Source organism: Centroberyx affinis, unplaced genomic scaffold, assembly GCF_046629955.1.
Source record: "Centroberyx affinis isolate AG114_WGS23_722 - 3 ecotype Tasmania unplaced genomic scaffold, CSIRO-AGI_Caff_v1 ptg001571l_1, whole genome shotgun sequence".
Taxonomy (NCBI): Eukaryota; Metazoa; Chordata; class Actinopteri; order Beryciformes; family Berycidae; genus Centroberyx; species Centroberyx affinis.
The window spans coordinates 25,155-52,306 of record NW_027280022.1 but is presented as its reverse complement, the minus strand read 5'-3'; the positions used below and the strand labels follow the sequence as shown (position 1 = coordinate 52,306).

Here is a 27,152-nt window from a genome sequence, read left to right as displayed (position 1 = left end):
TGTGTGTGTGTGTGTGTGTGTGTGTGTGTGTACCCAGGCAGTTGTAGGTGCTGTCTGGGTCCACCCTGTATCCAGGGCTGCAGGAGCAGATGAAGCCGGTGCCGTTCAGGTTGGTGCACTCATGCTGGCACAGCTTCTCCTCACAGTTGCGGTCATGGCCAAAATCTGGAGCCAGACAACACAGACCACATCCTCTGTCACATCCAATACAGTGTTTGGCACTGGGTGAGATTAAGAGCTATTTATTTTTTAACTTTAAAGTTTACATGCATGGAGTGACCCAGCTGTTGGCCATACTCTGATTATCTGGTTAAGCTACGAGCACCTCTGTACCCTGTGATTGAGTCTCCCTGTTACCATGAATAAACCAATTTACACAATATTCCTGCCTGCCTGTGGTGACCCACCCACAGATAGTATGAAAGGTGAAATGAAAACCAAAAGTGAAAGTAGTAGTATGGTTACATGCAACAGTAACCTGTTTAATATTGGAGTAAGCTGGATTTCTCAAAATCTGTGCATGAGCTTAACTGTTTTTACATGTGTCAACCCAAAACCGAGAGTAAATTCTCCATGCATGTAAATGTAGCCAATGTCAACCTGTAATCCTGACATTTGCTGCTTTCACTGTTTTATATCTACCATTACCCAGATATGAAACAACATACTTCCTGGCATAAAATAAAACCTCTGTAATTATGTTTTTTGATACTCTATGACAGAAATGTTCATGTCTTCTTCCTGAGACCTTTGCTTACAAATTCTGAAGATGCACTTATCTGTAATCTTGAAATAATGAGAGATGACTATAATGGAACAATTTTGCGTTCCCAAAATGCATTCATAGTCCCAGAGAAAACAGTGGAACTCACTGCAGCCGATTTCGTCGGTGCGGTCCCCACAGTTGTCGTTGTGGTCACACACGTAGGGAAGGGCCACACAGTGTCCGTTGGTGCATTTAAACTCCTGCAGCGTGCAGGGGGGCAGCGTGGGCTCCCGGCCTGGGAGGGACACAGTCAGAATGAGTCAAAAACACAAGGACCGAGGGAAGGTTGAGTGGGCAGGTTTCTCTGGAAACATGTGTGTCTGATCTGGACTAGGATTGAATCCAGAGCTTTATCTACTGTCTCCCTTTTTATTTTCCAACTGTCTAAATTATAAAGACAAAACAAAGCAAAACACTAAAACGGTGAGTGAACTACCCACGCTCCTTTTTAGATTAAAAAATGTAAGCACACACACACACACACACACACACAACAGTCTCAAAATTCAGGCAAGAACACATGTGTGGATTGACATATGCGTACACACACACACACACACACACACACAAGTGGGCACACACATTCATGCTCCCACACACTCAAGCACTCAAAAATGGATGCATACATACAGTGGCTATAAAAAGGAGTCACCCCACTTGAGATTTTGTTGTGCTTTCAAGTTATTTCAAAATGCATTTATTCAGTTCTGTGCAAAGCCTTCTATTCTATCAAAGTGAAAACAAAATTGAATGAATTTATGTGAAAGGATTAAATTAAAATAACAGAAACTATTCGCTAGTATAAGTAAGATAGCATAAGTAAGGAGTTGAATACTTATGTAAACTCAATTTCTCTGTTATTTTTATTGTATTCTTTCACATACATTTCTTCAGTGCTTTGCATAGAATTCACACTGAAAATCTTGAATAAATGCATGTTGAAATAACTTCATAGCACAACAAAACATGCAAAGTGAAGTGGTCTGAATACTACAAGATGCCAACATATGTTCATATGTTCAACATCCAATAAAACACTGATCTGATTTCCTCCTTTCCCTCTGTGTCTTGGTCTTTACTGTCCCTTCCCCCCCCCAACACAAATGAATGTAGACTAGCTGGCCAATGTTTACCTCTGCTCAGAACAAAACTATTTAATCTCCTCCCAAAATAATTTGCTCTGATTGTTTTTTAAGCTGATTGTGCAACAATTCCACAAAAAGACTATTTTCTTATCCCCGTAATGTTACAGTTTTTGGGCTTTCTGTCCTGTGCCGAGCGCTGATGTCATTTTGGGATTTCCCATTTCACTGGCCTTTGATATGAAACAACGTTCAGGAAGCATTAGTGTTCGGACTGATCCCACAGTGATCCTGGAAACTGATGATTAGTGGTGAATTCACTGGGCCTAAACTTATTACAAATCAGGTTACAGGCTACTTTAAAAAGAAGAAGCAGTAACATCATTTAATATAAAAAAAAAACACCTGGGGATGTTTCTGCATGAATAGCTGTATTCCTGGATGTAGGGCTGCATTCACTGGAACTCTAATGTTGTTTGTGTGGATCTGGGCTTCACTGTATGGCTGCCTGACTGTATTGTGATGAGTGTGTGTATCTGTATGCATGGGGGGTGCAGTATCTGTGTGCATGCATATCTATGTCTGTCTGCCTGTGCATGTTTGAGTATCTGCTTGTCTGTGTGTGCATGTGTTCGCATAAACCTCTGTTATTTGTGTTTGTTTCATTTCTCTCTGTGACAAATTCGATGATTTGTCAGTCAGTGTATGTACGGTATATATGTATATCTGCACATGTGTCTGTGTATACTGTATGTGGTGTGTGTGTGTGTGTGTGTGTGTGTGTGTGTCATACAGAGGTCTTCCTTCTCATCGCTGCCGTCTCCACAGTCGTCCTTCTGGTTGCACAGCAGGCCGGAGTAGATACAGTAGCCGTTAGCACAGCGAAACCTGGACGGCATCTCACAGGTGATGTTCACTGGGCAAACACACACACACAAATATGAGTCGGGACAAAACCTCTGAGAGTATAAAATATCAACAACACATTGTTAATACTGTCTCCACCTCTTTTTCTCTCAATTGTCTTAATATAATCAGTCTTTAACCCATCTTCTCTCCTTCATCTACATTCCCTTCATGACTGAAGTGGAATTAATAATGTGAATCAAGGACTAAGCTTTCATCTGGACTATTTCATGGAAAAATCAAGTGGTCTTAGTGTTTTGTATACTCGATGTAAGTGTGAATGTGTGTGCATGTCTATACATGAGAGATAAATGAATAAGTAGAAAACCCTCCTAGGTGTGTGAGGGTTTGAGAGAGAGAGAGAGAGAGAGAGAGAGAGAGAGAGAGAGAGATACAATATACAAAATGACGCTCACGGCACAAACTGAGCTCCTCATCAGATCGGTCGCCGCAGTCGTTGATGCCATCACACACCCAACCCTGGCTCACACACAGACGGTTCGCACACTGAAACTGGTGCAGAGGGCACCAACGGCCCCCTGGGTAACGAGTGGCTAGGGGAGCAGGAGGAAAAAAAGGCTCAATGTCATTGTGCAGTGGCCAGCATACATTCTCTTTTTAATCACTTTCCAGCACTGTTTACGTTCACACAATTTCAATTACAACCATTCGTACAAGCTCCACTGTTGTTGATATGTGTGTCTCATTCTCTTCCCCTGCCCAGATTTTACCCCCGCCCCACCATGAGAGCACCAAAACATCACAGGGGCCTGGCACTTTGCCAGTGGGTTTCATGTTGTTCTGTTTTCATGGGGTTTACTTACGACAGCTGGTCTCGTCTGACAGATCCTGGCAGTCAGGCCGGCCGTCACACTGCAGAGCGGCAGGGATACAGTGACCCGACTGACACTGGAACGAGCCTGGGCGACACGTCTGCAACTCTGGAGGAGAGCCAGGAGGTTAATGTGTGTGTGTGTGTGTGTGTGTGTTTGTGTTACAGAGAGAAAAAGTTTATTCTGAGGCATTAAACTGTGATTGTGTGTGTGTGTGTGTGTGTGTGTGCGTCAGTGTGGGTAACTAAGGGAGGAAAGGACATATTTTAATAGTTTTCTTTGGGTTTGACTGTTTGAGTTTCCCCTGGCAGTACGGCCTGCAAACTGAGACATAGCTCTACAGTGGAGTAATTGATGAAATTCTGATCAGAATAAATCAGCATGATGGCAAAAACAGAAAAAAAGAAAATAAGGCCCACACTGAAACCCTGAATTATCCTTTAAGTGCACAGTATGTGTGTGGCAAACGCTCACCACAGTCTCGTTCGTCTGAGTTGTCCCCGCAGTCGTTGTCATGGTCACACACCCAGTTCCCAGGGATGCACTGCTCGTTGTCACAGCGATGCTCGCTCTCCGAGCAAGGCCTTGGTTCTGTGGACACACACACACACACACACACACACACACAGACACACACACACACACATACACACAGGTTTTCAGGATATCAAGCATGGCTGAAACTGCATAAAGATTATATGGGTTAGGTTAGGGTTAGGTGAGTGTTAAAATGATGAAAAAGCTTTTTTGCAACTCCCAGATCCCATAATAGCTCAAAATAGTACAAAGTTAATTATTAAGATTCAAAATACATTTAAAAGTCTTTAACTTCCAAATACTGTCAGTTGGATTCAGAGTCGATTCATTTTAGAATAAAAGAAATCCCATGTTCTGGCAGGTGCATTGCTTGTGGCGTAGGATTGGAACTTTAAGGTCAAAGTAATGGTCATAAAATGGATGGATATGGAGATGAGTATGGAGCTGAATATGAATTACTATGTTACTCACGGCAGTCCCTCTCGTCGGAGCCGTCGCCGCAGTCGTTGTTGCCGTCACACTGCCAGCGGATGGGGACACAGCGGTGGTTGTCACAACGGAAATCTCCCAGAGGGTCACAGGTCACCTCCTCTGTGGGGGGAGGACAAAGTCAGAGAGGGAGCGAAAAGATATATTAGGGGTTCATACATGTGGTCAATGAGAAAAATAAATAAATGATTGTGTGTTATATTGCTTATATCGCTTTGCATTGCTCTATATGTTGTGCAGAGTGGTATATTAGGAGTTCAAACACTTTGTCACTGAACAAACAATCAGTAATTCAGTTAATAAGTTTGCGCTGTCACATTGTATACACATTGTAACAAAATGGTAAATTTCAGCTCTCAAAAGCAATAATAACAAATGCAAACTTACTTCTCAATTATAAATCTGAAACATTTTTTTAATCTCAATTTAAAAAAATGGGGTGGTTGTGTCTCTTCTCTCTCACCCACACAAAAGATCTGCCCTCAAAACACACACACACACACACACACACACACACTAATCACATGGCTTGTTGCCATCGACCGTACCAAGTATAAAATTGTTTTGTCAAAGAGGCTTTGTCTGTCCTCTGAGTCAACTGAACAAATGATCAATGTTTGGTCACTGAACAAGAAAAAAAAAAAATATGATTCATTGTTATGCAGATTCAGTGTCTTCTCTCTCTCGCTCACTCTCACACAGAGCTGTAGATAGCTGTAGTACTTGAGTCCAGTCTGGGACTTGGTATCGTAACTATTTTGACTCTGGCTTCAGTATGGGCTTCATTTATTTTCTCCCCAGCACTACAAACAATTTCAGGGATTTCACCTGTGTTCAGAATGCGATGCTCTTTAAAATAGCATCGCGACATACTAAAGTGGCCTTGACTACCTGCCTTGCCCTCACGCAATACATCCACTCACACACACACACACACACACACACACACAAGCACTGACCGCAGTTCTGCTCGTCGCTGTTGTCGATGCAGTCGTTGGTGCCGTCACAGCGGGCCCACTGGGGAATACAGCGGTAGTTGGTCTTACAGGAGAACTCAGTGTCCTCGTCGCACCTATATTCCGGACCGCCTAGGAGAGAGAGAAAGTGAGTGAGAGAGATAAAGTGAGAGAAAGGAAGAGAGACAGTGTGGGAGAGAACAGAAGAATGATTGAGAGCGAGGGAGGGAGAGAGAAAAAGTTTCTCGGTACCTCTTAATTTTACAATAACAAACACAAATAAACCCATAGTATGTGCAATACAACATCATTAATTCATACAGATTCCTCATGGGACATGGCTGATTGTGTATTGATTATATATCAGTACAAAACCAGATAAATCCATGCTCAATGAAGCCATCAGCTCCGCTCTGCCACTCTGCACTGGTATTGGCAGTCTCATCAATTTCTGTAATGACTCTTTCACTCTTTACGTTGACCTTGTGCTCATCTAATTCATGGTTGATCACTGGTGAACATGTTTCACAGATTCAATTGCTGCCACAGCCATCTGTCTTGTTGAAAACTGTTTGAACAAGACACTGAACCTCTACCTGCTCATAAGATTGTCAGCTAAACTCCTAAAATGTAATGTAAATGTCTAACTTTTACATCCCCCTATACAAATTTCTTATTTTTTCCTAGCATAATACACTAAACACATCCCCTTGTGTCCCACTTACTGCACATTTCAGGGGGCTCATCAGATCCGTCGCCACAGTCGTCCTGGGCGTCACACACATAGTTGGAAGGCAGACAGCGGCCGTTGACACACTGGAACTGTCCCGGCTGGCAGGTCCTCTGGGCGCAGCCCTCCGGGTCTTCATCGCTGGCATCTGAGCAGTCGTTCACCCCGTCGCAGTGCCAGGACACGGGGATGCACTTCTTGTTCCTGCACTGGAACTGGTTCTCCTGGCACCGGTGGTCACCTAGAGGGACAGACTACAGCTTGACTTGGGTTTATTAACTATCGGTATGTTTTGAGCCTGAATCCAAACCAGTGAGAAAACTGGCCAGACACAAATTCACTGAGTCCAGTCATGTCCCATCAGGTTTGGGCATCTAGGACAGACTGTGGCTTCTGAATACACCAGTTACACCTAAAATGGCCAAATAGGATGAGTCCGGTATTACTCTTTATGTTATTAAAGAGTGGCCAAACCCAAATCTGTGTGAAGCCAGACATCTAATGGTAAAAAGTAGGGTACTAAACTGTTCATCTGCTATTGGCTGGTCTTTGGTGCCAGGTGATGTCACTACCTTCAGTACCCTACTTTTCGCCATTAGATGTCAGGCCTCACCACAGATTTGGGTTTGAGGTTTAGTTACTCTTCAAGTTCCTCTCAAACTTTTCTTTGATTTTCTTAAAAAATCTCTTAAAAAACAAAATAATATAGTTTTCAATAAAAATGTTTATCTCCATGTTATACGGTTACAGTTCAATTATACTGTCAACTCTGTCAGCTAACCACAGCAAGCCCCAGTGAGTTATTTTAATTCCAGTCTCATATCTGATTTTCAAGGATTTTTTTTTGTATTTCTGCACTCATGCAGTTAACTGCAGAATAAAATTGTCTACAAATTTTTTTATGCAAAGGTTATTTGACATGAGCTACTTTATGTTGAACTGAGTGTGTGTCATACTGCAGAGAGCAGCATCCTCATCTGAGCTGTCGGGGCAGTCTGAGTGGCCGTCGCAGACGAAGCCCGGATAGGTGCAGTTGCCGTCTTGACACTGGAACTGGCCAATGGGGCAGTAGCGGGGCGGGCAGGTCTGAGGTTCATCTGAGCCATCGCCGCAATCTGATTGGCCGTCACACTTCCACCATATAGGAACACATCTAGGGAGGGGTTTGATACGTTGCCAGCTTTTATGTGAAATGACAGTGGGTGTAGTATGCATTTACAGTGTGTATTTATATGTAAATCATTTATATTTATATGAACAACAATGTTTTTTATGTGCAATTTCCCCAAATTTCCCAGATCTGGAAATTATCAAATTCATTTTCACTACTTTTCCAAGCCTTCAACTCTTGCATATGAACCATGAACAATAAGACTGACTTGATGGAAGGACTTGTGAACAATTATGAATTGTGAACAAAAGGGATTTTATATCAGACTAACTTCTCATTGTCCCCACAGCGGAACTGGGTGCTGGAGCAGTCGGCCACACACTGGATCTTGAAGCCCACAGAGAGGCCAATGAAGTGATCTGGACACTGGCAGGTAGCCCTGCTGCCACCAGGAGCGATCAGACACAGGTGACTGCAGGTCAGGTGATGGGAGGAGCAGGGGTTATCACCTAGGATATAAATCGATAAAAAGACAGTTGAGCAGACTTACATAATTGTGAATGTGGTAAACTGTGTCATGCTCACTTTTATATATGATGTGCAATATATTTTCTGTGCAAACTTTCGTACACAATTCTAAAACAAAAAGATTTGAAGCATCGAACTACAGGTGTAAGTTCTGACTGATAAGCAACAGATTGCAGATAAAAAAGGACTTCTTCCTTGCAACATTTGCAAGGAAGAATAACAAGCACTATGACTGAATTTCAATTGGGGCATGCACACGCATGCATGCAATCAAGCTCTTGCCCCACACAGTATATTCAAATTGCAATGTGATTGTTTTCTTTTTGTTTTGTTTTTACCTCTTGTTTTCATCCGCATTTACATATTTTTGTCAAGAACGTTGTTATAGACTGGCATAGAAAGGCATTGCATAAATAAAGGCATTGCATAAATAAATTTGATTTGACTTAAATATAATCCCTGCTGCACAGTCCACCTAATAAGCTCTACAGTAAACAAGCAGAACAAGCCGACTCCATTGTCACTTCATTACATGTGCAGAAATACCACGAGACAACGAGGATACAAGCGTCTACAGCTCTAAGTTACGTACTGCGTGGCTGCCTGTAGGGATGGTAGACGTGGATGTCGTGGGGCCGGTGTGTGTTGTTGCCCATGACCGTGCGCTGTGCACCGGTGTACTTGTGGGCCTTCTCCACAGTGTGTGTGTTCCAGTCAGTCCAGTAGACCCAGTCCTCAAACAGGGAGACGGCGTAGACATGGGGGAGAGAACCAGCGATGGCTCTGTGCCGGTTCTGGCCATCCATGTCTGCAAAGCTGGAGGGTGATGTAAAATTAAGAGTATAACATTTACATTTTAGGCATTACGCTTAAGCGATAAGAATTCAGTGCCATGCTCAAGTACACATCGACAAGAAACACTTTTATGAGGATAGATCCTGAAAACTCTCAAATACAGGACAGACTATCTACTACACCCGCAGACCGCAACATCCCATGTGCCCGCCAGCGCCTGCACTCTTCCAGGTAAAGGTCATGGATTCATTTTTATGATACAGTATCTCTGTGAATGAACACACTGCATTTCAACTTGACTGTAATTTGTGTCCTTTGAGTGCTGTTTTCCTATGAGTGCTGGGGCATATTTTAAATTGACTGAATTTCAATGTAAAATATGCCCCAGACCAGTGAATCTATTGTATATAGTTGTCTCTGCAATTATACTGTACACTGTCCATGCTAACCGAATAAAAATGGGCTCATCACTGAATTTCTCCAACTCACTCCAGGAAGTTGAGGTGGGAGTCGGCAAAGAAGATCTTGTTGGTGGTGTAGTCTATGGTCAGTGCATTGGGCCACTCCAGCTTGGCTGTGATGATGGCGCTGGCATTGGTCCCATCCATGCCAACCCTGCCAATGTAGGCTGTGTCACCCCAGTCTGTCCAATACAGCCACCTGGAAAAAGGGGAAAGAACAAGGAGGAACGGGAAAAGGTCCAAACACAGGATTAATTGGCAAACTGTACCGTGCATTTGAAGGAAAAATGCACCCTAAAACACTTTAACACTGTTAAAAAAAACAGCTATTGGTGATGCATTTTGCATTGGCCCATTTTGTTGTTTGTTTTAAAGCTTGGACAACTGGCCAAACCTAGATAACGTGACATCACATTGAGATATTTCCAGAGCAGCTACAATGGAGTTTGATAGCAGAAAAATTCAGCAATCTAAAACTTGGTAAACATCAGGTTTTGGTGTCAGTCCCTCAGAATCAAAGAGCAAGGGCTTCTTTATAGACTCACCATTTTGTACCGATAACAATATACCAGTTTCTCCACTAACAGTTGCCTCAATAGACCAGAATGCAATGCAGCCGAAAGACATGTTGCGTTTTGAGTATGGGGCATGGCCAAGACATACTGTTCACAAACTAGTGGCTAGCCACCTTTGATTGGAAGCAACAAGTCATTCTGGGAAATAACTGAGGTAGAAACAGACAGGGCAGGTTGAGGCAAAGTGGGTACACAAATTGATATATTGATTGCTATATGATATGAATTGATATATAACCGAGGGTGGAATTTTCCTTTAATTTCTCTGTGAGATATGTTGTGTGTTTGTTTGCGTTTGTCTGTGTGTGTGTGTGTGTGGGTATGACTTAAGTCACTTTCAGGGACACAAACCAGACTTAAGACCAGTTGATTGGGGACAGCTTGTGCAATTGGGGACAAAAGCCGTGTCCCCAATTGGTAAAAAGCTGATTTTTGGGTCAGTGGTTAAGGTTAGGGTAAGGGTTATGTTTAGGCAAGTAGTGGTTATGGTTATGGTTAGGGTAAGTCTCCAGGAAATGAATGTAAGTGAATGTAAATACCCCAAAAGTGACATAGTACAAGTACACACACACACACACACAGTAAGACTGTGTGTGTGTGTGTGTGTGTGTGTCTGTGTGTGTGTGTGTGTGTATCAGTACCCATATTTAGGGTTGACAGCCACGGCTCGGGGTCGGGTGATGACGTAAGTGGCATTAGCACCAGGGATTGCTCCAGACAGCAGCTTCTTCTGGTAGCGCCCGTCCAGCTCCATCACGTGAACTGAGCCATAGTAACTGTCCACCCAGTACAGCTTCCTGCAGCAGACACAAAGAAAGCCACTTGACATCTCTGCAGCCAGATTGAGGGCAGCCAGTTTGCTTAATTACCTACAGTGTTTCCAATCAATGAGATTCAACTTAAAGGAGCAAAGCACTCCAAAATCAGTTGATTGAAAAACTGGCCACATTTAAAAAAAAAAAAAAAAAATCAGTAGTCACTTGTATTCACACAAATCTTCTCTCTTCACTCACCTGCCCACCCAGTCCAACGCCAGGCCCTCTGCACCTCCTACGTTGTTATCCACCAACGTCTCCCTGTCACTCCCGTCCAAACGCATCCTCTCAATCCTACCTGTGTCCAGCCAATACAGCCTCTTTTCATAGTGGTCGAAATCTAACGCCACCACGTTGGATAGCCCCTGCAGCACTATACTCAGCTGTGACCCGTCGGTGGTCAGATTCCGGATGTAGTAGCGATTACTGTACAACAGGTACGGGGCGATGCCGCTGTTCTGGCGGCAGGTGCGTCCGTCCGGTTCGCGGATGTAGCCCGGGGCGCATTTGCAGTGGTACGAGCCGACGGCGTTCTCGCAGATCTGGCTGCAGACTGAGGGTGTGTCGCGGCACTCGTTGAGGTCCTCGCAGGCTTTGCCATCTGGCATGAGCTGGTAACCGGGGTTGCAGGAGCAGTAGTAGCTGGTGAGGGTGTCGGTGCAGACCTGGGCGCACTTGTGGACCGACGGGTTGCGGCACTCGTTGATACCTGGATACAAAGAAGAAAGAGAGAGATATATGATGACTTGTGTATCTGAGACATCAAGGTATGATTGCATGAGTAAAGAAGGATCTCACACAATAGAATGAACCTAAAAATTTCTACCACTGTCTCATGATGTCAAAATATTATACCCAGATTATGTGAAGTAATACATTTATATTCTCATGGTATTTTAATTAATTTCCCCCATATTTACACATGTACATCTGTTATATTATTATTATGCTATGTAGAAGAAATATTCAACTTTAACAACAGTAGCAGAGGTGCCGTCCTTGGTGGAAGATGGGCACCTCATGCTCAAAAGATTCATTCAAAAATGAAATATCCACCATTTGAAAGGAGTGACACTTACTCACCTAGAAAATGATTAAATTATGGCAATTTCTCAAGGATAGCAGGCAATCTTTCAGTTCACATAAAGGTTAATGTTTGTCTACCAACTGCATTCTCAACATTTTAGGGATAGTCAATGATGAATTTAAGGTAATCATTTTATTAAAAAAGATAAGCCTTTGTGCACAGTGTATACTCCAGGTCAGGAGGAGCTGGAGACTGCAAGATGATCATCAAAGCTAGAGCAAAAAACTCAGTTTCGTAATTTAATCCTTTGTTTGTTTCCAGTACATTAAAAGCATGAATTTTTATGTTTGGAAAGGTTATGTTTTCGGTGCCGTTTGTCTGTTTGTTTGTCTGTTAGCAGGATTATGGAAAAACTACTGGCCCGATTTTCATGAAACTTCGTGGAAGGGTGTAGCATGGGCCAAGGAAGAACCCATTAAATTTTGGAGTGGATCCGGATCCGACTCACGAACAAGCAATAATAACACAAACCTAGTTTCATAGTGTCTCTGTGTGTCTCTTACCGCAGCCCTTTTCGTCACTGTTGTCCTGGCAGTCCTTTTGTCCGTTGCACACCTTGTTGCTGGCGATGCACTGGCCCGACTTGCACATGTACTCCTGGGGACTGCAGGTGGGCTGCGGCGTGGTGCACAGTCTCTCCAACTCATCCGTCCCGTCCATGCAGTCGCTCTCCCCATCGCAGGTGTAGTAGATGGGGATGCAGGCTCCGTTGCCACAGGTGAACTGGTTGCTGCTACACGTGTCGTAGGTGCAGCCTAGCTCATCACTACCGTCCCCGCAGTCATTGACACGGTCACAGCTGGGAAGGGGGAGGAGCAATTTACAGCTTTACATTCTATTCAATACCAGGAGAAAGTTAACATTATTTTCTGGGCTTATTTTTAGTTCTTTCATTAGCGAAATAAATAATAAGGAGCAGTTGATGCAGGCGCAGTAAGGCCTGGTACAAAGTTAATCCAAGGCATGCATACGCTAACGCAAGCTCATGGCACACCCAAGCTCTCGGCTGACATAGAACATGCACCTTGTCCGAGATAATACCACTTATCCACAAGGGGGCGGTAAAGCCTCTAGTATGGAGGAGCGTTTAAAAATGGCTGCTGTAGAGGAATGTCTACATTCTCAATCGCCACCAACAGAAAAAGACAAAAAGAGGATAGTAAGTGTGTCTTTTGAATTGGTTAAGAATGCAAAATGGGGAATGTTGTTACTCTCATGCTGCCTGAACCTAAATGAAGAGAGGCATTTACAATATATTTGGACGTCAGCATTAAAATGTGACAATCTCCTTCATCATATTGTGCCTCTGATTACCCATGACAATAACTGCTGCAATCCGGCGGATACCTCTCAGCAGCTGGGGATCATAATGAGGTACTTAGTAATTAGGATCAGTCAACAGGCAGCTAGTTACAAGTAGGGTGCTATGATGGTGTGCTGCATGTGCGATATTGTAAGGTATGTTTACACTGGAAATGACTACTTTGGATTTTGGACTACAGTTAGTTATTTTGTTATTAGTTGTTTGTCTCCTCCACACACACAGTTCCCTACTTACTGGTAAGGGAGGAAGATGCAAAGGCCGTTGGAACAGGCAAACTCGTTCATATGGCAGGTGCGGTTGGGACAGTTCTGGAGCTCATCAGCGGCGTTGGCGCAGTCTTTGTCCCCATCACACACAAAGCTTAGGGGCACACAGCGCGGGTGGCCGGGGTACCAGGTGGGACAGGTGAACTGGTTGGAACTGCAGGTACGTTGGCCTGCGATGGATGGGGGAAGGAAGGGAGGGCTGAGCATGAACACATGTATATATTATTGTATGTAAAGCACTTTGTAAACATTGTTTTTAGAAAAGTGCTATACAAATAAAGTTATTATTATTATTATTATTATTATTATACATGCTCACATGCACAATCACACGCATGCACACACATCTGTCTGTGATTCACCCTCAACACAAAATGATGAAAAATCCACTTTGTGTACAAGAGAAGTCAAATATTAACATTCCTGTAATACATGGAGAAATAGGAAAACATCTGAATTTAAATAAATATTGCTATATTGATGTTTGCATACCTGCATGGTGGTATAGGAAATATATTTTTAATAATCTGGAGAAAATTTTGTCTTGTGTTCTCAAAACATCACTTGAAAATGTGGAGGAAAACCAACCAGTGCTGGTTCTATCCGTTCCTGAGATTTTCCCATTCATAAATACAAAGTTATAAACTATAATACACAATGAAGTACATTGGTGTAAAAACTCAATTTTGCCTTGGCAGACGGAGAGAAGGCACATTAAAAAAATTATAATTGTTGAACAGAAACTGAATCCCTATCATGTTTGTCGTTGTCACTCTTAATTTGCCGTCTTGTATAGTGAGTAAGGACACAAGACAACTGTATTGGCTGGAGCTCAAGTGAGTGCACATTATTAGCCACTGGTTAAAAATGCCACCTACTGGAGGACTAGAGGAATCTCTCTCTCTCTCTCTCTCTCTCTCTCTCTCTCTCTCACACACACAAACACACACTAATGGAATGGCTTGGGGTGCAAGGGGATTGTTTGTGTGAAAATTGTTTCCTAAAACCTTACAATGTTTAGTTGGTATTGGTTACGTTTTGCTATATGGATGGATGTTTGGGTTTTCTTGAGCAGAGATTAGCTAAAATATACTGAATATATACATACTGTATATACATACATATACGTATAGTGATTAAGTGGCATTTTCTAACTCATCACACAAAATGATTTTATGAGTTTATTACCTCCCTGCACTGTAATGACATAAATGTTAAAGTGCTATCTCACCACACTGCAGTTCAGGAGCCTCATCACTGTTGTCCCAGCAGTCGTTGTTGCCGTCACAGATCAGCGACTGGGGGATGCAGTTCCCATTGGTACAGGTGAACTGGCTGGGGCTGCAGGTCTTGATCTCCTCCTCTGGATAGACAGAGACATCATTTACAAAGGGGCATGTAGTAATGTATGATGTTTCTCAACCTCTATAGTGTGGTCATTTTGCGCTACGGAACAGTAAAAACTTGAAAGTAACCACTAGTGACCAAAAAATCTTAAGTTTGATCCCCTTCCATCAACTATCAAGTGTCCTGTCAAAGTATCCTGGAGCAGTCAGCTAGACGCCTAAAATCGAATGTAAATATAGAGAGCTCACCGCAGGAGGGAGGCTCATCAGTCCCATCAGCACAGTCTCTGAAGGAGTCACACACCCAGGACTTAGGGATACACGTCCCTCCGTCACAACGGAACTGGTTTGGGGAGCATGTACGTCCCGCTGCAATACAGTCACACACACACACACACACATACAATCACACACATACGTACAGTCTATATCAATACACGCTTCTGCTGAATCCACTCAGCAGGTAAATGTAATTCATGAACTTTGGGGTTGAGGAAGGATTCCTACTTAGGTTTCCCAATGGAGGTCTCTCTCTCTTTCTCTCTCTCTCTCTCTCTCTCTCTCTCCAATTCAAAGGGGCTTTATTGGCATGGGAAACATACGCCATATTCCAAAGCAAGTGTGAAATAAAAACAAAAAATGTACGCACAACTAAAGATATACTAGATATACTAGAATAAAGAATGTGTAAACACTCTCTCTCTCTCTGAACACTGAAAACAGCTACAAGACAAACACTGAGTGTTCAACTTACCACAGAAGAGAGGATTCTCATCACTGTTGTCGCCGCAGTTGTTGTAGCCATCGCACAGGCTGTCAGGGAAGATACAGATGTTGGTGTTGTCACACTTCACCTGGCCTGTAGGACACGTCCTGTCGGCTGGAGAGGGTTGAGGAGGGAAAAAGTCAAAAGATCATAACCCTAACCCACAGGCACGCTCTTTTTTTCATCTCAGAAGTCCACTTTTCTAACCTTCAGACTGGTGCAACCATATATACTGTATAGACATAATACACATGATGATATGATGATAAGAAAACTTGCATACATTTCTCTAGAATTATCCAAAATAGTCAATCTATCATCATCAACCAAGCACTCAATCCATCTATCAATCGGCCAATCATCACTCACGGCAGTTGATCTCATCGGAGGCGTTGTCTCGGCAGTCGTTGTGGCCGTCACAGACGAAGGCGGCGCTGATGCAGCGGCCGTTGGCGCAGGTGAACTCGCCGGTGGGGTTGCAGGTGGGGAAGGGGCAGCCGCGCTCGTCACTGTTGTCGCCACAGTCGTCTGTGTAGTCGCAGGCGTAGCTGAGCGGCACGCAGCGCCCGTTGTCGCAGGTGAAGTCCATGGCTGTGCAGGTGTGGAAGGCTGGGAGGGGGGGAAGAAGAGATTAGAGCTGCAACGATTAATTGATTAACTATTAAATTAATCGCCAACTTTTTTGATAATCGAGTAATCAGTTCGAGTAATTTTTTAAGAAAAATAAGTAGAAATTCTCGGTTTCCAGCTTCTTAAATGTGAATATTTTCTGGTTTCTTTACTCTATGACAGTAAACTGAATATTTTTGGGTTGTGGACAAAACAAGACATTTGACAACCTCATCTTGGGCTTTGGGAAACACTGATTGAAACACTCATTTTTCACCATTTTCTAACATTTTATAGACCAAACAACTAATCGATTAATCGAGAAAATAATCGGCAGATTAATCGACAATGAAAATAATCGTTAGTTGCAGCCCTAGAAGAGATGGAGGCATTTTGTAAGATTTTTAGAACATGGACAAAAAAAAAAACTGCCTATTATTATTTTTTTCTTCTGTTGGTCAGTTAACCCAAAATGCATTTACACAAATCAGAAGAAACATCCTCTCTCACCGCACACTCTCTCCAGCTCATCTGAGCCATCCTGGCAGTCGCTGTAGCCGTCACACTTCCAGCGCGCCGAGATGCAGTTGCCATTGAGACAGGTGAACTGGTCCGGCTGGCAGCGGCTCCCAGTGTCTCGGATGCAGTCCCTGCCGTTGTTGGCCAGGTACCAGCTCCCCTGCTGAGGACACTGGCACTCTGCACCCGACGGACCTGCAGGAGGCCGGAGAACAGTAAGAACAAAGAAGAACTGAAGGGAATAAAGAGATATTAACTGTGTTGTTAATTAGTGAATGTGCTGTGTTTTCTGTACTGGCCTTGTAAACTGAATTTCCCTTGTTATACAGGAGAGCAGAGGTGTTAACAGCTATGGGGACATGGCTACTTCATTTCAAACACTTTTTTTTGTTTCTCAAGCATTTAAGGCACAGTACTACACCGGTTTGCTAGTGGGGAAAAATTCCAAAATGTGACACCTACTCTGAGAAAATGATTGTTTATATTAAAGTAAACAACAACAACAACAACTTATAACACAGTTGCTGGCTGAGTTTTTACACTGTGTGATCAATTGTATTTTAATATAAGCAATGGTTATCAGATAAAATATAGATTGACCATATTTTGCAATGAAACCCTTCAAAACAGACATACACCTATCAAATACAGGATTATGACTCAGTGAGAAATATTGCAGTAGAATACTAAGTAAACAACCAAATAGGTCGGCCTCAGTGAGACTGAATATCATACATCTTGCAAAGAATCATACGACCATTCATTGTCAAACCTAGCTTGAAAGTAACTGCAGTCCCAACTAGCAAAGACCCCAAATAAGAAGACATGGATGTGACAATGATGTTTGTAAGGCAACATGTTTTTGAGAGATTATTTCCTGGTGCAGACTTCTATTTCTCCCTCTGGGTGTCAGGCGACTAACAGTAAGCAGAGCGTAACATAATACATGCACTGATATGAAAACACTCAACTTGGGCCCAATGAAATAACGATAAAACAGAAACTTTGACACAGTCGAAGTAAGGCTTCGTATTAAATTGTGAAGGATTATCTAGTTCGGGCAATTGTCAAGTCTGTGGAAGTTGTTTTTCATCCTTTTCTTTTGTTTTTCATATGTTTTTTATAGAAATGGCAGCAAATCTGAAGCCCTGATATGTCTAACTATTCTGATTGTACAGACTGACACCACCACAAATAATGTAAAGGAGAGGGGCAACCTAAAACTTAAGACAAAGCCTTTAAAGCCTTCATTTAGTTCCTTACCAGGAACACAGACATGACTGCAGCCTCCGTTAAACTGTTGACAGGGGCTGGAGCAGCTCTCCTGCTTGGATTCGGCATAGACGTGGATGTCGTTTGGCCGGTACTGCAGCTCCTGGGCCAGCACCGCGAAGCCAGAGCCGTCATCCTTCCCAGCCCTGTAGACGGCTCGGGTCGTCCAGTCGGTCCAGAAGATGTCCTGCTGGAAGACAGTGAGGGCGAAGGGGTACTGGATCCCCCGAATGATCACTTGCCGGTTCGCACCCGTTAGTGAGGAACGCTCAATCCTGTCTCTGAGGGAAGCAGGGAGGGAGGGGAGAAGATGGAGAAATGACATGGGGGCAAAAACAGGGCTGCTTTGCAATTTCTCCATATGTGAAAAGCTGGTGGACTGTCCAAGTAGTAGTATTTCATTTCAGGAAATACAAAGATTTCACTACATAGACAACGAAACGGCATATATTTCTACAGAAATGATTCCAGTGGAGATAGAAAAGTCTGGGACATACAGTGAAGCGTCAGCCCAATACAGCATCCTCTCCTCGTAGTCCAGAGACAGGCCGTTGGGTGTTGTCAGGCTGCTGTTGATGATGGGGGTCCGGTAGTTTCCACCCAGTGTGGCCCTCTCAATCTTAGCCGGACTGCCCCAGTCAGTCCAGTACAGGTAGCTGGACAGAGAGAGGGTGGTAAGGAGGTATGGTAAGGAGGGTAGAAGAAATATAGACAGAAAGAGCAAAGGAGAAAGAGTAGAGGAGAGAGTGGATAGCATAAGGTAGAGCAAGGAGAATGTGGTGCAAAAAAAACAAATGATCCACAGATTTCATTTTGTTTAGCATTTTGTTTAGCAGTAAACTGCATGCATGCACTGCATGCATACACTGCTCACCGGTCAACTTATAATAGAAAATAAACTGATAATCTTCACCAAAGTGAACACTTTCTGTCCAAAATGGAAGTCATTGCATCTATGCCCAGTCTACAGAAATGTGTTGCTTTTACCCATAGCAGGGGTCGACGATGATGCCCCTGGGGCGGTTGGCATGGGCGATAACTGAGCGGTTCTTCCCATCCACCCCGATGGCCTGGACATTGCGGCTGTAGTAGTCAGTGAAGTAGAGACGCTTGTGGATCCAATCATACGCCAGGCCCTCTGGGTCATCCAGAGCTGAGCAGTGTGACAGAGAGAGGGAGAGGACAGGGAAAAAGAAAGAAAAAAAAAACAATGAGAAAATAGAAAAGGAAATGAAGAGAGGAAAAGGACAGGGAGATGGAGCAGGAGAGTGAGGAGAACCGACAATAAGAGTAGAAAAAGAGAGAGGGAGAGGACAGGGAAAAAGAAAGAAAAAAAAACAATGAGAAAATAGAAAAGGAAATGAAGAGAGGAAAAGGACAGGGAGATGGAGCAGGAGAGTGAGGAGAACCGACAATAAGAGTAGAAAAAGACGAAAACGGGAAAAAAAAAGATAAATAAAGATACAGGATATAATGACAACACAGTGAGTGACACTTCATGCTAAACTTACTTGAAGCTATAATGACAGGTGGGCTGGTGATGGATGTAGTGCTGACATAGCCAATCCTGCTCCGGCCTATCCCCATATACTGGGTGAAGAAAATCAGCTTGTCCTTGAAGTCATAATCCAGTGCCACCAAGTTGTAGCCCAGGTTCACCATTGGATAAGGGACGCTGTGATCCTGGGGGTCTAACCTCAGGCTATTCAGCATGTAGTCGGTGGTGAAAACTAGAAACTCCTCCTGGCCGTAACCGCATGTTACCCCATTAGAAAGGAGGGAACCGTGGGCGCAACCACATTTGGGTCTCTCCTGGCCTGGGATGGCGAAGCAGAGCTGCTGGCAGCGCCCGTTATCTTCCTGGCACGGGTTAAAGCCCACCTGGTTGGCAGACGTCGGCTGGACATGCGAGTCAAAGACGGTGACATCCATCAGGCTGTCGATAGCATCACGGATTACCTGGTAGCATTAACAGAAAGTCATTTAGTCACTGAAGTGGACTAAAGTGAAGTGGACTAGCAGCAGCACTGAATCTCCTCTACTGAATCTAATTGCTATCAAAAATAGAAAAATCCAGTCTGTCTCTCTCCTTAGTTCTTACTTTATTACTTTTCCAAACAATTTTTTCTTACATGATCGTTCTCGGGACAGGAGAATATTTTCAGGCTACAGCCCTGCCTTTTGCACTCCTTACTATTGGTTGTTCATAATTTTGGAATTGTATCTTATTCTACTGTTGCACTCATTGTAAAAGATGCTCTGGATAAGAGTGTCAGCTAAATGCCTAAAAAGTAAATGTAATGTAGGTAAAGGTTGCTTTTTCATTCCTAATAATTGTGTCCCATATATTGTGTTTTCCCAACAAATTGTGTCATATAAATGATTTGTTATTTCAATGGAAGATCACAAAAAAATGTATTATTTTAAAGCCTGAACTGTGTATTGAATTATGTTGAACTCTCACCTCTGGCTGGTCAGTGTTGGCTGGGTCCTTACTGGCCTGAAAGAGCTTCCCAAGCTTCTTATCCACCCACAGCATGTAGTTCCCAAATATAGCCATCCCTGTTGGAGACGGATACCGGCTCCCATAGCGGACGATCTGCCTCTGCGTGCCGTCCGCAGCCATGCGGGAGATCATGTCAAGTGCGTCATCCGTCCAGTAGAGGAAGTCGTTGGTGTAATCGATGGTTAGGCCGCGGGGCGACGCAAGGCTCTCTGATGCCAGGACGGTGCGGTTGGTGCCATCCAGCAGCGCCCGCTCAATCTTGGGCGTCTGGCCTCCATCAGCCCAGAAGAGATAGCGGAGCTTGGGGCTGACAGCCAGGCCGGCGGGCTGGTCATGGGAGGACTTGAGGAGAACCATTCGGTAGGTGGTGTTGATGGCGAGCACCTCAAGGTAGGTTTGGCTCGCAAAAGCATTGGTGAAGTACAGGTTGCCTAAGGAAGTGAAGGAGAGAGGAGAGAAAAAAAGAGGAAGACAAGATTAGTATACCAACTATTAATCAAATGCTCTATTTAAACCCTTTGCTGGCTGGACCACAATATAAAACAGCCAAGGTTGTAGAGCTATAGCATGACCATTCTTCTAAGTATATTTCTATGCTAAATCCACATAGAGATTTTCAAGGAGACTTCATGCCGGTGCTGTCTGCAGAGAGATACACTGCCACCACGATATTAATTAGGGTAAAATGATATATTCCACATTAAAATCAATATACTTTAGTGCTTTATTTTATTTACGCTTTTATTATCTATGGTCTAGTTCATTTTCTTTAGACGTAATGGATAGTTGGATGGATGATGATTGTGATGAATAAGTGGCTCCATACCTGCAATCCAATCCACAGCGATGCCCTGGACGCCTCTTCTTCCGATGCCTGAGGTGACGACATTGCTGTAGCGCCCTCCGTCTGTCTTGGCCCTGAAGATGCCCTTGTAGGAGCTGGAGGTGCTGTTGTCAGTCCAGTATATAAAGCCAGACTTGATATGCAGGTCCAACTTGTCCTTCATGGAGTAGGAAGCTGCAAAGGGTAAGGTTTTGTTCATCAGATCCTGACTTGTGGTTAATTTGGTATTTACAGTCAACAGTTGCATGCAACGTTTCATAGAAAAATGTTGAAAGATAATGTAAAATAGGAGCTTTAGATGGGAATGGGTAGATTTTGCATGCAGTGAAGACATGGGCTTATCCTAATCTGGGAGCGGTCAAAAGTATGAGCAAAATAAAACACTAGGATACTAAAGAAGATATTCTGCAAAGGGAAAATTTTCATACAAACAAAGTCCAAAACAAAAAATATACAAGAGCCAACATACATCCACCGACAGGCACCATCGCCTCAGAGTGGTCGGAGCTGTTAATGTGGAAGCCGCGGATGTGCTTCGGAGTTGAGATGATGGCGAAGGATTCATATTGTTCGCAGCGGGAGCCGTCCTGAGAAGGGTTAAAGCCCGTGGTGCAGGCGCAGGTCTTTTGGTTTCCTGGCTTGGGCAGACAGAGGTGGGGACAGCCCCCGTTGTTGGAGCTGCAGCCGTTGCTGGTGCCTGCTGAGTCTGGGGACGGACAGAAAGAAGAGGTGGTGGAGGGGAAGATTAGCTGATCAACTGAGGTGTTTTCAGTACAGCTGCACCATTAAAAAATACAATTGCAATATTGACAACTACATTTTCCAGTTTTGCAAGAGGCTGCAATTCTTTCCAAATTAGCATCTTACTTTGGCTCCAACACCAGAATTTTCTATTCATTTATTTATTCAGCACTTCTACGCATCTACATGAATCCCCATGTAGGAAAATTCATATTGCAATCAGAATTCAGCAAAAAGTCAAAGTATGTGGGCTTTTATTACTATTGTGCGCAGCTGCTATTCAAAGAGGATTCAAATGCATTAATTCCTGAAATAAATGGGGAAAATATGATCATTATCTTGTTTTTTCTTGTATTTAATGAATGACACACAGGGGTAAGAAGAATAAATTTGATATATTTGATAAAGAAATATGAACACTGACCTTATGCTAAAATGCCTCATCACCAAACCTAAACTCTCATGCTTAAAAACAATTATGATTCCCACAACAACCAATGAGTTCATTAACAGCCATGTCCAGTGAGTCCACTTACTGTCTCTGGCGTGCACCTTGAGCGCTCGCAGGCCAGACATGCCACTCCTCATCACCACCATATTTCCGCCGGTGTCCTTGTCCACCCTCTCAATGACCTCGTAGTCCAGGTCGGTGTAGTAGAGGTGGTTCTGGTAGACCGTCAGGCCCCAGGGGTGAGACAGGCCGCTGACCACCGTCACCCGGCTCACACCGTCCATAGTGCCGCACTCGATCTGGGCACACGGGGAAGGAGAGCAGAGAGGGAGAGGTGGTTAAAGGTAGATGAAATAGGACAATAAAAGTTGGTCGGTTTACGACAATGAAATGGTTGGTTGGTAGCAATGATTTCTTCTCTTGTTAAGACCCTATCCTCGTATAGCACCCTAGAGAGCGTTCTTTACTGTGATTATGGGCACATCGGTGATACGGATAGGTACGATGCACAGCCAGATACCATTGGCAGCACCAAGGTAGAACATCCTAAAGGCTATCATAGCTTTTATGCAACTGTTACCAACGCATGTGTACTGTCTGAAAAGTTTTCCCCAAACTGTGTACATACATGAAAATAAAACTACAAGCGAAAGATTGCTAGCTAGCTCCCCGGTTACCACAGGAGCTGGCATAACAACCAATATGAGTATGACTAGCAATTATCAGCATGGTTGGATTACATCAGATTTCTTGAGCAGAAAATACCTGTTGTATAATGTAACTTTGAATAATCTGAAACTACTTAGTAGGATGGGTAAACTATTTCAAAAATAAAAAGGTGGGTAAACTAAGTGGAGGTGAGTTTACTTGCCACTCCATCCCTAAAAGGCAGTGTGCAATGAAATGTAAGAAATGTAAGTCAATGTGTTTTTGTTCTTCGTCCATGCTGTGTCTACAATATGCATCTGAGTGAAAGTGTGTACTGTATCTGTGAATATATACAGTATGTGCACATGGCAGAAGCATGTATACCTACCACCCCAGTGTTTACCACACCCCAGTACAGTTTGCTGGCAGAGATGTCGGCGGTGATAAATCCTATGTTAGCCAGGTTGCCTGTGTAGAGGTTCCTGAGGTTTCCTCCGTCCATGTCAGAACTGGCAACCTTAGGAGGAACCCCGCTGTCTGACCCCTTATCTGTCCAAAACAGCTTTCTGTGGAGGATAAGGGTCAATGTGAGAAACAACCAAAGAGATATGAGACTTTTCAGATATCACTATTTTGGCAGAAATAATGTGTGATTTCTGATTATGAGCATCACCATGCAGTATGGACACAGTATCTTTGTTTAAGAATGCCAAAGTTTTTAAAATCTAGCTGCATGTGTGAATGCTCTCTGGAAAAAAACAAAACATACTTTTGTCTATATTATTGAATTCAAATAAGAGAGCAAATATGTTTTATTTTTTCTAAATGAGGAGATGCTTCACCCTCGGGCGGGGTCCAGGACTATTCCAGTGGGCTCTCCTGCTCCCTCTGGTTTGCCCGTGGAGGTGATGAGGGTCTTCCTGTACAGCTGGGTTCCATCCACCCGAATAACCTGTGTAGAGAGTTCAGTTTATTTACTTGCACAGTGAGAAAACCAAGAAGTGAAGTGGCAAAAAATGGTGACAAATCACAATGAAAAAACAAGATGAAAGCAAGTTGAAGAATACTCAAGGTGCTTGTGGAAAATATCTGACATTTAAAGAAATAAAAAACAAACAAATGAAATCAGATCAAGATGACAAGCCAGTAGTGGAACTAAATGAGAATAAAATGTGTTATGATAGGAAAGGGGAGAGGAATATATTTAGAGTGTTCCTGGAGTCACTTATCCTCTCAGAGTGATCCTCTTCCTAGTCTTTTTAACTGACTTGTTGGAAGCATGCAAGCCTAGTTTTGGCCTAGTCAGAATCTATTTCATTTTGTATTCTCAGTTATCATGTACACTCAACACCATTTTTTTCTCAGATAAGACATTAATTGATCTTTACCTCTATGGCTTTAATGGTGGGATTGGTATAATACATCATGCGGCTTATCCAATCAAAAGCCAGACCAGAAGGTGAGCCAATGAAAGCAGCCGGAGCAAACTGAGTCCTGTTGGTACCGCTGGTTTTCACTCTCCATATTGATCCCTGATCAGGGGAGCGAAATCAGAGATGGGCAAAAATACATCAAAATGCAGCCTTTTGCAAACTGCAAATACTCAACAAAGGCATGGAAATTAATGTCAAGAGACATTTAAATTAACAACATACACAGTAATACTTTACTGCACATTTCAATTACATTTCTTTAACTAAATTAATGACATTACTCAAACTAAAAATTGGCTTTAAGCTAAATGTAACCCTTGAATAGAATCCCCCTTTAAAAGGACAAAATGAATTTACTATGCCCAAAACACCTCTACAAGAATATAGGACATTTAGTGAAGCATGACAAAAATATACACAGTTGTCTATTACAACATATTTTTAATCAGAAAACTAGCCTGATACCACAGTAAATTGATGATATACAATAAAAACATTGTCTGAAGGTTCAACATAACCTGTCACTCACAGTGCTCTGCACCCAATAGACGTACTGCTCCCGGTCGTCAAAGTCGATGTCGCGCCCCTGGGTGATGCCGGACACGGGGGCCATCGCGTTGTTGGAGGGGTCAGCGGGGTCCAGAGGAATCCCAAAGATCACCGACTCTCTCACCACCATCAGGAATGGCGTTTCATCTTATAGAATAGAACAATGTAGAATAGAATAGAACAGAACAATATAGAAAAACATAATAGAATAGAACAGAACAATATAGAAAAAAATAATAGAATAGAACAGAACAATATAGAACAGAACAGAACAGAACAGAACAGAATAGAATAGAACAACCTAGAGCAGAATAGAATAGAATAGAACAGTGGTTCTCAACGTGGGGTCCGAGGACCACCAGGGGTCCTTGAGGGGGTTGCAGGGGGCCCCCAGCAAATGGATGAAAAATTACACTTCACCATTGTTTCATTTATAATAACACAATCAGAGGATGTAGAAGAATGACTGTTTTGATCATAGTTTCACTGTTATCTCTCTACCTACAATACAGATAGTCATGGAATTCTGGACAAAATCATATCTAACAATAAAAATATTCTCAGATTGGGGTCTGTGGCCCTAATGTGCATTAAATTAGCGGTCCTTGATATGAAAAAGGTTGAGAATCACTGGAATAGAACACAGAAAACATGATGGATCAGAATGGAATACACCACACAAAGTAAAGCAAATGATGGTAGAGAATGTAAATTAGTAGAAACACAAATTAAATAGATAAAGTCAGTATCTAAGTCAGAATCTTAGTACATTTACATGAACTAAGATTCTGACATGGTGACATCACCTGAACACAAGTGACCTGTCAGAGGTAAAAGATACTGTAAGAAGCACCTTTGATGCAGGTCCGTTTGTCAGCGTCCAGCTTCCACCCAGACTGACAGTGGCAGGTGTAGTACCTGGGCCTCAGGCCGGACAGCAGGCACAGCTGGGTGCACAGGTGGTCCCTGCAGGGGTTGACAGCTGCACACACAACCACAGTGTCACTTTCAGATGGCCTTCATATGACTTTGAGACGTTAAAGTGATGATCAGAGAGACTCTTGAGATATTTTTTTTTGCTAAATGATCATTGCTGTGGTGATCATTTGGCAATCAAACAGCGTATGATGTCTTTGTCCTTGGATCTCCTGTTGTTGAAGTTTGAGTTTCTGTGGGCATTGGTCTATGGTAGTTATCGCTGCTCATGTTAACTACTGAGTTCCAAACAAACCCCTGTTGCTGCTTCCGGTAAGGTAAAACGCATCACTTCCTGTGCGCCAGAGGATTATTCCCAACGTGGAAAAATTTGTATCCCCTAAGAAATTATAATGGGGGAAATGTGCTTAATAAATGACAAGTAGACTGACAACTTCTTCGCACAATCAATGGGAGTGTTATGTTTGTGATATTAATTATGTGAGATACTATGTGAAATCAAAGCGAAGACACACCACCAGGGGAAACACACTTTTTTCAGGTTGAATCACTATTGTGTTATATCACACAGATATAGAGTGCCAAAACAAAAATGTATTAATATTAAAAAGTCACAGATTATTATTTAATGTTCATATAACGCTTTTAATATAAATTTCAAACTTCCAAGAAGATACTCTCCCCATCTTGCTGTACAACTCTCAACCTACTTTAACTTTCATTTACTTGGGTAAGCAGCGACATAGAAACCTGTACTGGCCTGGATGTCTCTCTCTCTAGAAGGCTCAACATATAATTTTAACCCTAACCCTATACACGCTTTAAGCACCGGTAAGACATACACTCACCCACACTAGACGTACGCTGCACTGACATACGACTGTCCAACACATTTCAGAAAATGTATACCTTGATACAATATTTAGGAGTTATTGTTGTTTTATCAGAAGCTACCTGCAGGCTGTTTGATGGGATGGTCCATGACGATGCCCATGGGCTGGTAGACGTTGTTCAGCAGAGTGGTGATGTTGCCACCGTGGAACTTGTTGGTCCTCATCACCTGGCTGGTGTAGCGCTCCGACCAGTAGATGTGGTCCTCGAAGATGGTCATACCATGTGGGTGTTGGAGAACCTGCAGGAAAGAGGGCATGTACAGGAACTTGTGGGTCACTGCTGGGTTAAGCGTTTTTAACATTTATTTATCTAGGGAAAGGTTTTGCTGAGCGCTGAGCTTGCCCCTGCCTAGATTTATCCCATTTCTCTAACTTTGT

At 43.1% G+C, this 27,152-nt stretch overlaps 1 protein-coding gene across 1 annotated transcript in view; it reads right to left on the bottom strand.

The window, feature by feature from the left end:
- The window catches only part of lrp2b (low density lipoprotein receptor-related protein 2b), a 54,827-nt gene that overhangs the window by 8,945 nt on the left and 18,730 nt on the right, over nucleotides 1–27,152 (bottom strand). Inside the window, exons 30-65 of the mRNA XM_071527690.1 lie at nucleotides 26,836–27,013; nucleotides 25,799–25,927; nucleotides 24,926–25,092; nucleotides 24,352–24,495; nucleotides 23,806–23,915; nucleotides 23,352–23,529; nucleotides 22,401–22,614; nucleotides 21,593–21,829; nucleotides 21,106–21,297; nucleotides 20,238–20,710; nucleotides 19,285–19,732; nucleotides 18,761–18,926; nucleotides 18,271–18,429; nucleotides 17,765–18,054; nucleotides 16,493–16,696; nucleotides 15,743–15,982; nucleotides 15,362–15,487; nucleotides 14,857–14,976; nucleotides 14,493–14,624; nucleotides 13,230–13,431; nucleotides 12,175–12,470; nucleotides 10,783–11,293; nucleotides 10,411–10,566; nucleotides 9,223–9,393; nucleotides 8,531–8,754; nucleotides 7,742–7,919; nucleotides 7,256–7,452; nucleotides 6,295–6,540; nucleotides 5,573–5,701; nucleotides 4,596–4,715; nucleotides 4,062–4,178; nucleotides 3,579–3,695; nucleotides 3,171–3,308; nucleotides 2,642–2,764; nucleotides 873–1,001; nucleotides 34–165 (exon numbers count right to left, since the gene is read on the bottom strand). Of these exons, the coding sequence (XP_071383791.1) occupies nucleotides 34–165; nucleotides 873–1,001; nucleotides 2,642–2,764; nucleotides 3,171–3,308; nucleotides 3,579–3,695; nucleotides 4,062–4,178; nucleotides 4,596–4,715; nucleotides 5,573–5,701; nucleotides 6,295–6,540; nucleotides 7,256–7,452; nucleotides 7,742–7,919; nucleotides 8,531–8,754; nucleotides 9,223–9,393; nucleotides 10,411–10,566; nucleotides 10,783–11,293; nucleotides 12,175–12,470; nucleotides 13,230–13,431; nucleotides 14,493–14,624; nucleotides 14,857–14,976; nucleotides 15,362–15,487; nucleotides 15,743–15,982; nucleotides 16,493–16,696; nucleotides 17,765–18,054; nucleotides 18,271–18,429; nucleotides 18,761–18,926; nucleotides 19,285–19,732; nucleotides 20,238–20,710; nucleotides 21,106–21,297; nucleotides 21,593–21,829; nucleotides 22,401–22,614; nucleotides 23,352–23,529; nucleotides 23,806–23,915; nucleotides 24,352–24,495; nucleotides 24,926–25,092; nucleotides 25,799–25,927; nucleotides 26,836–27,013 (7,093 nt within the window). The remainder of the gene's footprint in view (nucleotides 1–33; nucleotides 166–872; nucleotides 1,002–2,641; nucleotides 2,765–3,170; nucleotides 3,309–3,578; nucleotides 3,696–4,061; nucleotides 4,179–4,595; nucleotides 4,716–5,572; nucleotides 5,702–6,294; nucleotides 6,541–7,255; nucleotides 7,453–7,741; nucleotides 7,920–8,530; nucleotides 8,755–9,222; nucleotides 9,394–10,410; nucleotides 10,567–10,782; nucleotides 11,294–12,174; nucleotides 12,471–13,229; nucleotides 13,432–14,492; nucleotides 14,625–14,856; nucleotides 14,977–15,361; nucleotides 15,488–15,742; nucleotides 15,983–16,492; nucleotides 16,697–17,764; nucleotides 18,055–18,270; nucleotides 18,430–18,760; nucleotides 18,927–19,284; nucleotides 19,733–20,237; nucleotides 20,711–21,105; nucleotides 21,298–21,592; nucleotides 21,830–22,400; nucleotides 22,615–23,351; nucleotides 23,530–23,805; nucleotides 23,916–24,351; nucleotides 24,496–24,925; nucleotides 25,093–25,798; nucleotides 25,928–26,835; nucleotides 27,014–27,152) is intronic.